The 16,301-nt window shown below is 46.5% G+C and overlaps 1 protein-coding gene across 1 annotated transcript in view; it reads left to right on the top strand.

The window, feature by feature from the left end:
• Positions 1-16,301, top strand: part of Prp6 (pre-mRNA processing factor 6) — a 52,809-nt gene that overhangs the window by 17,546 nt on the left and 18,962 nt on the right. Inside the window, exons 13-20 of the mRNA XM_077661277.1 lie at positions 4,163-4,288; positions 4,829-4,996; positions 5,481-5,595; positions 5,914-6,092; positions 6,878-6,999; positions 10,007-10,100; positions 11,903-12,067; positions 15,351-15,527. Of these exons, the coding sequence (XP_077517403.1) occupies positions 4,163-4,288; positions 4,829-4,996; positions 5,481-5,595; positions 5,914-6,092; positions 6,878-6,999; positions 10,007-10,100; positions 11,903-12,067; positions 15,351-15,527 (1,146 nt within the window). The remainder of the gene's footprint in view (positions 1-4,162; positions 4,289-4,828; positions 4,997-5,480; positions 5,596-5,913; positions 6,093-6,877; positions 7,000-10,006; positions 10,101-11,902; positions 12,068-15,350; positions 15,528-16,301) is intronic.

Genomic DNA, 16,301 nt, shown 5'->3' with positions numbered 1-16,301 from the left:
GGCATGACGATTTCTGTGCAAGCAGCGGTTGGCTGCAACGTTTCAAAGATAGGCACGAGATCGCGTGCCACACTTTGTCTGGCGAAGGGTCCGCTGTCGACATGGAGACATGTCAAACGTGGCTGGAGAATTTTCGTCCTCTGCTCCAGGAGTACGACGAGTGCGACGTATACAACGTCGACGAAACCGGCGTGTTTTTCAAGTTGTTGCCAGAGCGGTCACTGGCGATGAAGAACGAGACCTGCCATGGGGGCAAGAAAAACAAAGACCGGGTGACTGTCGTCGTTGCCGTGAACATGGACGGCTCCGACAAAAGACGGCTCACCGTCATCGGCAAGTCGGCACATCCGAGGTGCCTGAAAGGCGTCCGGAATTTGCAGGTTCAATACACGTCGAACAAAAAAGCGTGGATGACGACCAAGCTTTTCGAGGACTGGCTGAGAGCGTTCGACCAGGACATGGAGAGGCAGCACAGGAAGGTCCTGTTGCTTTTGGACAACTGTTCGGCGCATAAAGTTTCGATCGTGCTGAAGGCAGTTCGCTTGCAGTTTTTGCCACCGAACGCAACTTCTGCTTTGCAGCCTTTAGACAAAGGCATTATTCGTTCGCTTAAGTGCAATTATAGGAAGCGTTTGGTGACGCAACTGGTGTTTGACATCGATCGACATAGATCGACAACAATAAACATCAAGACGACACTCGAAATGTTGTACGGGTCGTGGAATGAGGTGAGGCAGTCGACAATAAGGGACTGTTTCGCGGATGCCGGTTTTGTTCTGCCTGCCGACGAAGAAGAAGTGCAGCCCGAAGACCAGGCAGAGCTGGACAGAACTTGGGATCGGCTGGCAGTCCCAGGCGTCGAATTCGACGATTTCGTTTCGGCCGATGAGAACTTGGCCGTGGCGCCCGAGCTGACGGATCAAGAAATTGTGGATCGCGTTTTGTTGCCCGAGGATGACAGCAGCAGCGACAGCGGTGAGAGTGAACGGGATGAACCAACGATGAGCAGTGCGGATGCCGCGGACATGGCCAGGAGGCTGAAAGGATATTTGGAAAAACTCCCGACGACGAAAACTGCTGACGTAGAAAAGGCCCTCTTGAGCATGGACAATGTGGAAAACTTCATTCTGCGCAGCGCTGTGAAAAGTCACCAGACGAAGATAACATCTTTCTTCAAATGAACGAATGCAAACCTGTTTGGCTGATCCCGGGCTGGCGTTGCATATGTCTCCTCGCCCAACGCCGCCTCTCCTCCTTCTCTTCTCGCCCAACGCCCCCTCTCCTCCTCCTCCTCTTCTCTCAAAGCTGCTTTGGCAGCTTTTTTTTTTCAACGGTCCCTCTCGGGGCCACCAATCGCGCTTCGGCAGAGCACACAGGCGCGATGGTTCCCGCTGTGTCTCACTCGAGTTCCTCTCTCTACACCAAGTCGCCTATGCGCAGACACATGGTGCAGTCGTTTCGCGCCACGCACTTTCACGTGCGCGGCGACGTAAGAACAGTCGTGTCAACCTTCCCATATTCCGGCCTATTTTGATTGAATGCCACAAGGAGACAGGTAAGGATTACCACGTTTGTAGTGGGTTCAAAGCCAAGTATATAATACATTTTAGTGTCTAGAATATTTGCGCGAGCCAAATTACGAATTTGTCACAGCCGATATTTATGTCTACTGTTACAACGAATATCGGATATAACGAACTGATTTACGGTCCCGATGCTACTTCGTTATAACGAGGTTCGACTGTATTGTTTCATTTCTTGCTCCTTAAAAACTTGTCTGCATTTTTGTTACTGTGTTTTGTTACTGTGTTTTGTTACTGTGTTTTGTTACTGCATTTTGTTACTGTGCCGAAGTCCTCAAATATGCTACTTGCTCCTGTTTTGCTATTTTGTTTTACCTTTTGTATAATGCATATTGCCTTGTTGGACTACAATCGCCTTTGTGTTGGCACTTACTTGACCTGTGTTATTTTAGTGTATGTGATGTCCCACTCCTGCGACGGCCTCAAATGTGAGGCCAGCAGTATGTTCAAATAAATAAAAATAAATTTCCAGGTAACATTTGCTTTTTGTGCTGGGGCTAGTTACTGGATGATTGTTTGGAAATCCTTTTGTTTCAGAGGGAGGGACAAGGTAACTGTGGGGGGAAAATGAAGAAAGAAGTTTGCATGAATTTATATAGGGAAGTGCTAAGTGCGGCAGGATGCCGTGTTTACTCGCATATTGGTCTGTATGTCGTGAAAACCCCCTCCCCCACCCGCCACTCCCCGAATTCTGGAACGTTTTACAAATCGACCAATGAAAGCTCCCTCATTTCATTAAGATGATCAACACACTACACCACGAGAAACTCATCAGCAGAGGCAATAAAAATTTGACACTTCATCCCGAGAAATGTGTAATAGAGCCCACGAGATGTCAACACCACTTTTTTTTTTTTAATGTACAGCAGGCTCAACTTCCAGAGTGCCACCATTGCTCTGTGTCAGCGGCAGCACTCCTGCATGAAAAAGCTTAGCATTGTTACAGCATGCTAAGAGGCTCTCTTGCTGCTTTCCTCAATATCTGACGCATTTTTTGGTGCCATCGAACTTGAGGGCTGTTGCGAAATTTTTTGACACCTCTGCACGTAACACAGCTGCTTGCTTAAAGAGGCTTACAACTGACAAAAAGCATGTCATGAGATTGTGGTGGAAATAGAAAGATCTTGCCTCGTATTGTAAGAATCGAGCACTGTAAAATTGAAAAAATCAGTATTTTGTATTCAGTATTTTTGCACAAAATAATCTGAAGTGCCATCCTGTGGTGAAAACCACCCACTAATGGTGTGCATACCACCACATAAGCACATCTTGGTGAGGTATTGCTTATTTTTTGTTAACTGCAATGTATCTTTTATTTTCACGAGTGCTCGTCATATTTATCCTAGTTCATGCTCTCCAGTGCTCCTTTCGATCATGAGCAATGCTCTCTTTAATTGCTGATGAAGCACTTTCAGCTTTTGTGACTAGATGACACCACAGTGTTTGGCATTTCTTGTTTGAAGCAGGAACCTTGGCCCACTGAAAATGTTGTCGATGAGGCCTATGTTACTGTGCCTAACAACCTTGGGTGTAAAAACTCAAATGGGCACTACATTGTACTAAAGCTGTTTGATTAATGTCAGGCATCTAGGACTGTATATTAGTTTTTAGTTCATCACTTTTGCTAGCATGCAATAATAATCTTGCTCACTGAGCTCTGTTTCCATTATCAGGATGCATAAAAACGGGTGCATCCGCTGATGGAAAAATTCTCAGTAGAAATCTTCTACAGTGTTTCTAATGATACCATTGTTAAGCCACTGCGGGGGCTCAGGGGTTATGGTGCTCGGCTGCTGGCCCGAAAGACGCGGGTTTGATCCCGGCCGCGGCGGTCGAATTTTGATGGAGGCTTAATTCTAGAGGCCTGTGTACTGTGCGATGTCAATGCACATTAAAGAACCCCAGGTGGTCGAAATTTCTGAAGCCCTTCACTGCGGCGTCCCTTATAGCCTGAGTCGCTTTGGGACGTTAAACCCCCATAAACCATAATGATACCATTGTGAAATCGAGCATTTTACGCAGTAAGGTCCTTGGTGCGGCGCAAAAAATTGGGGGCTTGAAATTCAGTTGTCAGTTCCTTTAAATGCTGCCCTGAGAACATTTACCAACATTAGGGAGGCATGACCTGCAGCACAGTTACGGAGAAAAGTTTAGCTTTTTCGACGAGACCACAGTTGGCATGGCCACTGTGTTGCTCCATGCTTATCTTCATGTCGGCCTTATCTGAGAATCTACTGCGTGGCTATGTTGAAAAAGAAGGGGCTCATGAAACCTTTGGCAAGTAAATGGTAATAGCAACCCCATAGTTTTTGAATGCTCGAAGGCGGCCGGAATGCAAGGCTTTTCATTGTAGCATCACTGGTGTCATTCTTGCTCATCTTTTTCTGCGTATGTAGCCAAATTTGCACCTTGCTCTGCCAGTAGTTTGCATATTAGTCAACACCCCAGTTTGGAGAGTGCTATTTGGAAAAAAAAAAACAGGTGAACGTAGTACACGGGAGTGAATGCAGTATGTTTTCTGATCTTGTTTTGTAGTTTGGCATTCATGCTAACTTGTGGCTTTTACGTTGTGTGTGCAGCCGACAGACCTGGCCAAGGCAGTGATAGCGCAGGCAGTGCGTCAGATCCCCAACTCGGTGCGGTTGTGGATCAAGGCTGCTGACCTGGAGAGTGAGCTCAAGGCCAAGAAGAGGGTTTTCCGCAAGGTATGTGACTCCTTCTCCCATTCTTTATTATTGTATCTTTCTTGCGCTTTGTGCTGCAGTTGGCTCTTGATAGTTTGAACTTGAAAGGGACAGAAAATTTGCTTGTATGTTGTAGCGTTGGAATTGGATACCCTTTTTAATGCACCTGATGTTGATGGAACCAAACCGTATGTTCAATTAAGTCGGCTATTGGAATTAACTGGAGTTCGCTGTGTCTAGTTTTTGGCAATAGCAGCCTATACGGCTTAGTTTTTTTCTCTGGCTGTTTTTACTGTGAAAAGTTACCTTCAGAAGTAGTGGTCTACTCAGATAGCAACTGTGCATCTGAAAACATTGGGAAGAAAATTAATATATAACCTAAATGGAATGTCTAGTTTTGATTTTCTTGACAGAAAGGAAGAAAATGATTCCAATTCTACTTTCGGGCCTGACACCATTTCTGTGCTGCTGCCTCTGGCTGAATGCAGTCCCGTCGGTAAAAGAGACAAATGCGCCGTGGGATGTTGTGGTTCATTGCATTCTTTTCCTCTCCCTGCCTAGGCCCTGGAGAGCATTCCCAACTCTGTGCGTCTGTGGAAGGCAGCTGTTGAGCTGGAAGAACCGGAAGACGCCCGCATCCTGCTCAGCCGTGCCGTCGAATGCTGCCCCACCAGCGTCGAGCTGTGGCTGGCACTGGCACGACTAGAAAGCTACGACAACGCCCGGAAGGTACTGGTGTCTTCACATGGTGTCACGGCGTCAGTGGTAGAACTAGGAGGTCGGTGAGCTTGAAAGCAGCATGTTCACAGAGTGAACTTGAGCCCGCAAAGCAGGTAATGAACACAGGAGTTGTGCAACCATTTTCTCACAGGCACTGCTACATTGAAGAAGTAGACTGTGACAACGTTTCTTGGCTGTGGAGCCAAGGCTATAGAGCCGAAGCACTCCTTCTTTTCAGACACAGCAGTATAGTGTGTAGGGGTTGCTGATTCAATTTCTTTGAAATTCGGTTTTAACCAAGAAAAGGTCGGTATCACTGAATTGTATGCCTTGGCTGGCTGGCTATTGAGTGCCATTTACACTCAATCATTAGTTAAAATAACCCAAGAACGGAAGCTAGGGACATGGTGCGACAGTCGTATCATTCGAATAAGTAGCACGGTTGTACGTTTCCCAGTGCTTATCCATCCCTTGTGGCTGTTCTTCCTCACAGGTTCTGAACAAGGCCCGAGAGAACATTCCCACAGACCGGCAGATCTGGATCACAGCCGCCAAGCTGGAGGAGGCCAATGGAAACACCCACATGGTTGAGAAGATCATCGACAGAGGTAAAACCTGCCATCCTTGGCTGCGTACTAGGCACTTTTGGAGGGGCAGTTCATTTTTATTTTTTGGGGTGGTAAGGGGTTTGCTGACTCGTTAAATTGTCAATACCGACAAAAACAGAAGTAGCCGGTACATGCGAGCTCACTGACACCACTGTGTTGTCATTCATCAGCCCATAAGCATGTGGCAGGGATTATCGTGGTCGCGTGAAATAAATAACAAGTTGCTGCAACTGTGGTCTCTTGCTAGTTTTGGTACAACAGTTGTTGTGGTGGAAAACGTATGTCAGGCGCAAGTGTGTGTCCGTCTGTTTGGTGCAGCCATTCAATCCCTGCGTGCCAACGGGGTGGAGATCAACCGCGAGCAGTGGCTGAAGGATGCTGTGGAGTGTGAGAAGTCCCAGTCAATCCTCACCTGCCAGGCCATCATCCGCACAGTGGTGGGCATCGGCGTTGAGGATGAGGACCGCAAGCACACCTGGATGGAGGATGCCGAGGCTGTACGCTGAGCTTGCTCTTTTACCGTTGATGGAGCTCTTAAGACAACCAAATCATATGCCCCTGGCATTTAGTTCTTGTTATTGCTGTAGTGCCAAGGCCGTGATTTAGTAATGTACTGGTTGATTTAAGGTTGATTTAGTAATGTACTGTGGCCGCAAATATCTGCAGACTTTTCCCCCAGAGGGTTAGTTTTTGATAGTGATGTGTCGGTGATTGAAAATTCTGAGCTTGAGAGCACTAGCTTAGTATTTAAATCGGGGTTTGCCTCTGTATTGAGAGACATTTTTTTAATTCTTATTCAAGCAAAACAAGTTTTAAGATTTAAGATATTGATAGCAGATTAAGGTTGCGTGCTTTTGATGAAAACCTGCAAGACTAGACAAAAATTGTGCTTTCTGTAGTAGCCTGCAGTGCTTCCGTGTGAATTTCTTCCTTGACAGTGGCAGTTCTCAATTAGTTGTGCACATAGGACAAACGCATTTGCATAAATTTCATGAGGGAAAGTCTTGTTGAACTGAGCTAAATTACCGAGCCAAGGATGAAAAGTGTAGCTCGCAAAAGCCCACAAAACTACGAGACATGTATTGTGATGTTACAGGCTTGCTTACTGATGGTGAATTTGGTGGGAATTCGAAATCGTCTTGCTATGACTTCTTTTGTATTTGTTACTCTGGTGTGACTTCTTGATTTCTGAGTCCAGGAGTGAAATTCCTTCATATTGACTAGGCTTGAGGAGTACGGCTTGGCCTTCAACTGTTTGTGCCCCCTCTCATTATATTCACAGGTGGCGACCCAGGGTGCCCACGAGTGTGCCCGTGCCATCTATGCTCATGCCCTGTCAGTGTTCCCCAGCAAAAAGAGCATCTGGCTGCGGGCAGCCTACTTTGAGAAAAGCAGTGGCACCAGGTGAGGCCTTCACTGGCTTTGACGTGTGCACACTAGTTGCATCAGCATAGTACGTTTGTGCAGCTCCCTAAGTAGTCATTGAACAGCTGCCACAATTAGGTACTGTTCATGCATGCGTGAAGTGCAGAAGCGGTGGGGTAATCAGCTGTGAGTTTTGGCGCCAGCTGACTGCTTCGTTCTTTGTTCTTCAACTCTCTGGCTCTTTCCTCTGGACCAGTTCCTCTTCCGTCCCTTTGCCCTCAACCGCCACACCTTATTTTTCACGGCATGGAAAAGGGAATTCGTTGGTTGGCACACTGGTAGCACTGCTGCGCTGGTACACCTTCTCGGCTCACTATAGTACTATGGTTTTCGTGGGCAGGTGTAATAATATAGTTAAGTCTCAATTTTACATGGCTATATAATTTACAGGTTTTTGATTCAGCGGATAAGGCATGATTCATCCACATGCGTCTACTGGGCTGTGTGCTTGAAGGGTTTCTCAGTAATGAAGGAAATCTAGCTTTGGCCTTGATTTTGGTCTGAGTTCTTCAAAAAATCGTTGCTCAATGAAGGGGGTCTCTGCATAGTTGCGTTGCTCCAAGTAGTACCATATTTTTTTCTGTGACAGTACTACATCCATTAGGGCATTGCATTTTGCTTTTACAAAAATGCATGTGGCGGCGGTGTTGATAGAAGTTTTTGAGGGTTGGCACTCACAGAATGCGGCCACCGTGAGGGAGGAGTGAGGATGTAGTGAATGTGCTCATGGACTGTGAGCATGCTAAACTTGGTCCGGTTAAAAGTAGAACTTTTTGTGTGTAAACATTTGAAAATTTGAATACCTTGCCTATCGTGGCTGCTGTTCGATTCATTTCGCATTGCGTTCTCAGTATTTGGAAGTACCGTATTTACTCGCTTAAAATGCGAGGCCCCCACTTTTTTACCCGGATTTTTTAAAAGAAAACTACTCGCATAATGTGCTCTCTGCTGCGTGAGACCACCAGCACGTATGCGGGTGTGCTCAAAGCAGGCTTGGTTGGAAAACCAGCTTGGCAGCATCGCCGTGTGCGGTTGCGAAAGGTGCAAGTGGCGAGGGCACGAATTTTGTGCCGTTTACCCTGGCTCGCTCACACTGGCAGTTGCTTTCCAGGACGAGCAGTTACGTGCGTGCCCGAATCCGAAACTACCAAACTGTTTGGTTCGCCGCTAGTTAGCCGGGCTGCATGTGAGGGCGCCGTGTTATCAGCGGTTTTCTCCTTTGCCTCTTACTGCTGGCTTCACAATTGTGTCGTTGCACGTTTATTGCTTGTAGCTGCTCACTTGTCATCATGCCGTTTCGTGGGGAATTAGATAACGTGAAATGGGCTGGCAGGAGTTATGTGTCTCATATTTGGAGTCTTTTTCTTTTTTTTGCCCAGCAAGGGGTGCGAGATGGGAGGATCTATGTTTAGGCGACAATGTACAGTATATTATTACAGGTTATGACCTCTGTAGCATTTTTTTAGGACGTGTTCAGAAAATTTTCACGTAATTTGGCACCTCCTTTTTGACGCCCATTTGAAGAAAAAAGTGCGCAAATTGCACGAGCAAATACGGTATTTGAGTTTTTTGAAGATTCGAAAGTTACTACTATATAGTATAATAACAGTTGTGGAACTTTCCCGTTCATGGGCAGGCACAGTCAGATGTTGCAGGATTTCAACAAAGTACACCCTGCGTAAATTTTAAGAAGTGTTGCCATGCTCCATTATTGAACTTGCTCTTTTCTTGTAGCACCTGTATCCAACCCAGAGCAGAAATGAACATGTGGTAGTGCTAGACTTCGTGACTTCATACTCCAGCTACAGATCTGAAGCACAGCCTTTCATTCTTTGCCACAGACGGTACTCCCTGGTTGCAGTTAATAGTTTCTTCTTAAAACAGTCTATTTCTAGCACTTATTATTTGAGGCATATTTCTATCATAACTGCACATTTTCAACATTATGGAGTCTTAGCAGAAACACTTTTTGTTTGAGTATGTCTAGTACACGAGGATTCCATAAATGGCGCCACCCACTCCGTCAGCGGAGCAAATCAGCTGCACAGCGAGCAGCATGTCAGTGGCCATCCTGCAGCTGTACTGTTGGTGCTGTGACACAGTTACAGGTGCTGTGCCCCTGTACCTTTCTTTTCATTGCCAAAACTAATTGTCACCAAGTATAGTCATTGCATCTGTATGCCCTTATTGGACCTATCGGGACAGATGAGTAGTTGATGTTCATTGTGAGTTGTTGCAGATTGTGGCAGAGCTGCTGCATACTTGTGGATCAGGAATGATGAGCAGCACAGCGCTTCATTTGGTCAAGAGCCACAAAGCACTGTGAGTGCATATATAGTTTGAAAATGTGCCAGTGAAGAAAAACTGGCTCAAGTGCTGCTGTCAAAGTTGGAGATCATCATGATAGAAGATGCAAAGGTTTGCTTGAAAGGATGTGTGATAGTGTACGTAAAATTGCGCTGAACCACCTCAAAAAAAGGGGGGGGGGGGGGGGGGGGGGGCGGCTCAGTAGTCATCTCATGTTATGCTTGAAACAGGAAATTGGAGAACAGATGCAAATGCCTCTGTGACCTGTGGCTTTTTTTTTCTTTCTGATTTCGCATTCAGCCTTATCAGTGCATCTTCTCTGGTTTGTGTGCATCACTGCCTTGGCTGCTGCCTGGTACAAGATTGCAGGTTCTTTATTCGGCCACGGTGCCCTGTGCTTTGGGGGGGGGGATGTTGGATTGCAAACACAGCTGCTGCTTACCAATTCCTCACTGCGTGTTTGTGGTGGCAGCAGTACTCATGCTGCATTCAGTCTCGTCTGCACCCGCTGTAAGAGCCCGAGTGGTCAATGGTTGTCTGGAGATGTGTACTGACTTGCAGTCCCTGGCATTGGTTTGGGGCATGTGTCGATCACTATTAATCTTCAGCATTTTTCATGATGTATGGTGGAGTTTCGGGGGCTGTTGCCAATTGGTGCCATTGGTGCTCTTGTACACAGGGAGACTCTGGAGGCCCTCCTGCAGCGAGCAGTGGCCCACTGCCCCAAGGCGGAGGTGCTCTGGCTCATGGGTGCCAAGTCCAAATGGATGGCTGTGAGTAGTGGGCACGAGCTCGTGCGCAGTTTCCGCTTCGAGCACTGACTGTGCGAGCGCTCTTCGACTCCATGAGCTGCACTTTGGACAGTGTACTGTGTGACCTTATATGTGAAACTTGTAGCCCTTTCGCATGCACACCGACTGCAAGGAGGAATTCAAAGCAGGGTGAACCTGATTACTGTCAGTAGCAGGAAGCCGGGCCAGGCTAGTGAGGCTTGCATAAGTAATAAGCTTCTGGTTCAGTTTTGGCTTCTTTCAGGCGTTGCGTAGCTACCATGGTCATGGCCAGTCAGCAGTGTTACTCAGGAATTCTTGCACGAGGAACGCCGACACTTGAGCGTGCAAAAAGTGATAAGAGGAGAGATGAAGGCGCAAAGACGCTGAAATTCAGATATTGACTACAGATAACTGAGCTTCTACAAAGCGCATAAAAAAAAATTCTTGCTGGAAGATATTCATGAAGCAGTGTCCTCTAACATCCCAGGAATACCACACCTTTATTGAGAGCCCCTTTTCAGAAGTTCAGTGATGCATAACTACTGCCCGACTGGATACTCCCTGTTTGCAACAGCTCCTTGCACTGCTCTTCTGTGGCTGCAATCTGCTTGGGCCAGATATGTTTCCTCCTTGTGTGTGCATACAATAAGTGCAGCATTCATTCCTGTTGCACCTCACTCACAGGAACTCTATACAGTGCAGTCCACTTATAACGGTACTAAAGAAAATGGAAAATCCAATCGTTGTAACTGTTTATTGTTATATCTGGACCGGCGAAAAAAAAAAAGCAAGAAGAACACACCCACGTGTTCACGGATGTAGGTTATACCCCATGCATGTAGCCACCACGACTGACACTCTTGTCAAGGACGCACAGCGTCTTGGCGTTCTGCCAAGTGAGCCATCCCCACTGGAGCTCCCTTAAAAAAGATACGTCCTGATGGTCCTGATGTTATCAGTTCATAGCATCTTGGCGCGCTGCCAAAGTTTGCAGTAAAAACAGCGCGAAAGGGAGGAACAAGCTAAGAAAAGCAAACACTTTAAAAAAAAGAAGTGAACTCTCACCGACAAAAGTGGGGGAGGATCCGGTGTTCAGAGATATCGCCTTGCGCTTAGTCAGCGCCATTTTTACCCAGTTTACGAATGCATAAATGGGCGGAAACTACGTTTGTGTGAGAAACCGTTCCATTCCCTAGGCGATGGCCAAGTAAGCTCTCCTCCATCGTGCAGAGATTGTGACCACGGTGATAGCCCTTGGATGGCTTGGTTCCCAAGGGGTAGGCAGTGCCCTGTCACGGATATCGACACGCTAGTCTGGTCCATTTGCAGAGTTTTCATGTCATTTGCTTCAATGTATTTTATTTTTATCAAACTTTCAGACATTTTGGTGGTAGAACACCTTCTGCGCAGCCATATCCTATCACTGTATCCATTATTTCGTATAGTTTATTTTTACTTAATGATGATGGGAGAATTGATAAATGTAATGAATTTGATCATTGTAAGCGATATATCATTATATCTGGTATCGTTATACGTGGTTTATTTGATTTCATTTACTGTATTTACTCACATGTGGGTCAATACGTTGTACAGGTCAACAACTTCATACCCATGAAAAAGAAAAAAAAGATGCTTTATAGGTTGACGGATGAAAACTGCGGGGAAAAAAAAAGATACAAGAATGTTTATGGATAAGCTGCGAGCTCATTGAGAGTCCAAGAGACCAAGCCTGACAAGCTGTGCCTTCCTTCCTTCCTTCCTTCCTTCCTTCCTTCCTTCCTTCCTTCTGTCTCTGGCAGGGTGACATCCCAGCGGCACGGAGCATCCTGTCGCTGGCCTTCCAGGCGAACCCCAACAGCGAGGAGATCTGGCTGGCTGCCGTCAAGCTGGAGAGCGAGAACAATGAGTTTGAGCGTGCACGTCGGCTCCTTGCCAAGGCACGCTCCAGCGCCCCCACCGCCAGGGTCAGTGCCCCATTGGGTCTTGCTTCACTCTCTCTCTTTCCCCTCCCTGTGTTCTCTTTGGAGCCCTGTTTGCAGTCACTCAGCTCGAGCAGCTGCTTTCCTTAAGGAACGCACATGGAAAATGGGGGAGCTTCAACAACAGTAGGCTTTATTGGCCCCACCACATTTGATGCCACTGATGTGGTTCAAAATTGAAAGAATATGAGTTGCTCTTGTTGGTAGTACTACACACAGCTGGGAGGAACTTGCAGGCCTTGCAGTGGTTTGTGGCCATGTGCCCAGCTGGTGACTTCTGATGGTAAACGAGGCATGAGTGAGAGGGTCACTGATGATGCTGCTGCACTGCTACTAGCTGCAATATGTGCTGCTGTAGAGAAATTTTCTGTAGCTGTCCTGTGCCCCCTTTGATCTTTGATGCACGTTTGTGTCAGTCCTTTTTTGCCTGTCTACTTTTTTAAAAACTTGCCTCCTCTTATGTTTGCCCTGCGTTGCTTCAGCTCTGGGGTTACTTAGCGAGGTGGCAGGAAACCCTTGGGTAACCTTTTTTTCTGCTTGTGTGCGTGAGTGGCTGTACAAGGGAAGAAAAGGAAAATGCGCGAGCCTATTGACTGGCACCAAACAGGCTACTGTCACTGCCTCATGCAGGAATCAGACTGTCAGTAAATCAAAAGCCTGTTATACGTAGTGGCACAGGCAGGAGCTTATTGGTTTACGTTTTTTTTTATGGCAGCTCCACCATACTTTTTGTCAGTAAATCAAGGAGGGAGAGGGAAAGAGAGAACACACACACCACAGGCACCTGTGCCAAGTCAATGACAATGGTTGCAGCAAAAACCAGATATGTACTACCTGTGTGTACCCTATTATATGTCCCTTCCACTTTTTTTTCTGCTTCTTCAAGCACTGGTGACCCCTGCACACGCCCCCTGTGCTTGTTTTAAAACCATAAAAAAAAGAAAGAAAGAAAGAAAGCAGCTGTAACTTTTGCCACTGGCTGTATGTGCCCCTTTCCTTTTGTAGCGACAGCTACATTACTCTAGCACTTTGAGCCTTCAGCGTGGCACCCCTTGAGCTGCATGGCAGCCCTTGAGCTCTGTGGTGGCGCCGTGGCTGGCCACAGGTGGTGGGGAGCAGCTGCCAGAGGCGCAGCGCGCTGAGCGGGTGCGGGGGAATGAATCCACGTCCGCGAAGATGAAGAAGGAACGCCCAGCGAAACGGAGCGTCAAAGACTGGCTTTGCAATTCGGCTGAGCGAGTTCCACTCGGCCAGATGTAGCTATGTAGCTACTATTGCGTCACTCCAGGCTTAGCCAGAGCTAAACCACAGCCATTTTTCATTCCTCCACAGTAAACCTTGTGGAACCATGTGGTTGCTTGAGCAGAGGCTTTTATTGAGGAGCTGTACATCTCTAACCCTCATTTACTCATTTGTAGAATTAGAAAATATTTGAAATAAATGGAATTGCAAGACAGGTGAAATGCAGAAAATTTAGTGCTCTGTCCCTGCATTCTAATAAATTACACCTTTCTATCTACCTTAATTTTGTGACAAAGAATCAGTCAACGCTCAAACAATGCTGCTACACTTGTGCTGTAGTTTTCAAGGGAAATAGTCCGTGTCCTTGCTTCATGTGAAGCCAGTGCAGGAATTGCGTGAAGCACATTAGGGTGGGTGAGAGTAAAAGTCGTGAAGAATGGCACCCTTCTCTGTAGTACGTGTAGTACAGGGTGCAGGATGCACTTTACAGCACACGAGTGTCGACTCGCTCATTGGTTTGCGGCCTAGTTGTTGGCATAACCTGCAGTCTGCACAAACAACTAGTTGGCCTTTTTCATATTATTTTTTAGATTTCATGGGCGAGATTCATGATTTATGTATTCGAATTTCGTCACCAAAACCTTTCATCATAAGTGGTTACAAATGCCGGGTACTTACCGAAGCTTTTTTTGTGTGGCGTTAAAAATTATTACTTTAACTCATAATTTGAGATAAGTATATGATTTTGAGTTAACTAAGGCTTGGAGTACTTTTGACTGCATATGTGCTCAAGTTATAATGGCACAGGCACTGCCCGGCAAAAAGGTTTAGGAATCCCTGCTTTATCTCTTGGAATGCTTCTTTACCCATGGGCTCCCACTGTCTTAGTGTGAAACATCAAGTGTTCCACAATTCTGCTGGGACTTTCCTTGAGAAACAGCTTGAGGAACATATTGCTCGAGTTTGACATTTCTCCTATCTCAGAGAACATAATCCATGGTATTACCGTGCCATCATACTTTCAGTGGTCTGGGCATGATGGAGCACCTTTGTAACACATTATGAGGCTTGCTGACAAAACAGATTATTTCATCATGCTTTCCCAAGTTTTTTTTATAAATCACGGAAGGCGTAGCATATGCCTTTTTGCTGCAGAACTTCCTTTAGATGGCCGAAATGGTGCTGTCAGCTTTCTTGAACCAGTGTGCCTGAGCATGATGTGTTCTGGCTCAGCTGCTGAAATTTCGCAGGAGCGTCATATCCTCATGGTCCTTTTTTGGGCCTTTTTTCATTACAGGAAGAAGGTCTGATGGTCTCACTGGAAACTGTTGTAATTGATCCTTGTGCAGTGTTATTAATGCGAAAGCATTACTGGGCTATGTCCCGTGTTTCGTGTCTGCAAAACTTGTCCGCACGCTTATGTCGTTCTGTGAAGATAAATGTGCAAAAGTTTGATTGTGTTTGATAGTGCGGAATGAGATCTTGCTGTGGGAGAATTTGGTTGATGAGTTGTTATTAGTGAATTAATTAAACAAGAAAATTACCCTTTGACGTCACAGTAGCCATGGACCTCGATATAACACCTGAAGGTCACAGCAGCCATGGACTTCGACATAACAGCTGGACGTCATCCGACGACGTCGTGGAAAAAACCCGCGTTCTAAAAAGTTCCATGATGTCACTTCATGTTTATACATAGAAGCACTTCTGGGCCACGTCAGTCATTCCCTTTCTGCCGCCGACGAGTGCGCACGTTTTGCTGCTCGTGAGCAGAACGGTGTGATTTGCGTAATCGTTGAGGCGCTGGTAGCATAGGAGCCACGAATATCGCAGCAACGCAGTGCTTTCACATTTCTCCAATGCGGGTCGCCGCAGTGATCTCAAATTTTTTGTTTGCTTGTTTGCTTTGTGCTAATTGGACACTTGGCTGTGTTCATGAACCCACTTAATAGCAAGTCTGAAAGGCCTGCTCATGTAGACGTGCACTTTCCTCCGGTGTGATGTCTGTGTGTGTGCGTGCGTGCAGGTGATGATGAAGTCTGTGCGGCTGGAGTGGGCACTCAAGGACCTGCCGCAGGCCCTGCAGTTGCTGGACGAAGGGCTCAAGCTGTACGCCGACTTCCCCAAGCTGTGGATGATGAAGGGCCAGATCGAGCAGAGCCAGGGCCGCACCGATGAGGCACGCAACACCTACAACCAAGGAGTGAGTAACTGCAGTGTGTCCGGTCTGCCTTATTGCACAGTCACAAATGGCAGCAGTGGTGAAGCATTGCTCGGGCCCTCAGTCAGTCTGTCTGCTTGTTATGCCTCTCGGATTGATTTGACTGCATTACATATTCAGGGTTTTCTGCAGGTTTGTGAGATACATCAAGCTGTTCTCTAGGCTTGCGAGGTTGCCTGTATGAGTGGATGATTGCCTTAACAGCGAAAATGCTTCACGGTTGGTGCACAGGCACCAATCAGCATGTTGAAAAAACACAATATGTTGCCATGTCTCCGCTGAATGCTTAGTGACAATAGTGTTTTGTCTTGTGCTGCACCCACATAGTTTATGTGGTGTCTTTTTCTTGCAGGGCCTCGTTTGTTTGTCAGATGGGCTGATGTATCAATGATTGCCTCAGAGAATCCTGCATCGTCCCTAGAAGATATTGTTCTCAAAAGCAACTTGGAGCATATAAATTGTGCCAAGATTGCGTTCCACTTTTTGAGCAGTGCGCAATCTTCAGTTACTCTGAGCAGCGCACAAGGGAATGCTATGAAGTCCTTCTCATCGCGCGCAAAGGGGTTCATGCGCAAGCAAACCTTCGATTTGATTGTCCCGCCACGAGTTGTCATATCTTAATTCATGATTGACAAGCCTATACTAGTGCTTTTGCTGTTGGTGTTGTTGCTTCCCCACCTCCTCTGTTTCCGCGCATCTGTTGTTCTGTGTATTTATACGACCATTCATTAAATACAATCATTTGCTAGTCAGTGC

This window comes from Amblyomma americanum, chromosome 4, assembly GCF_052857255.1.
Source record: "Amblyomma americanum isolate KBUSLIRL-KWMA chromosome 4, ASM5285725v1, whole genome shotgun sequence".
NCBI lineage: Eukaryota > Metazoa > Arthropoda > Arachnida > Ixodida > Ixodidae > Amblyomma > Amblyomma americanum.
The sequence above is the reverse complement of the archived record's forward strand: the minus strand, read 5'-3'. Positions and strand labels throughout refer to the sequence as shown.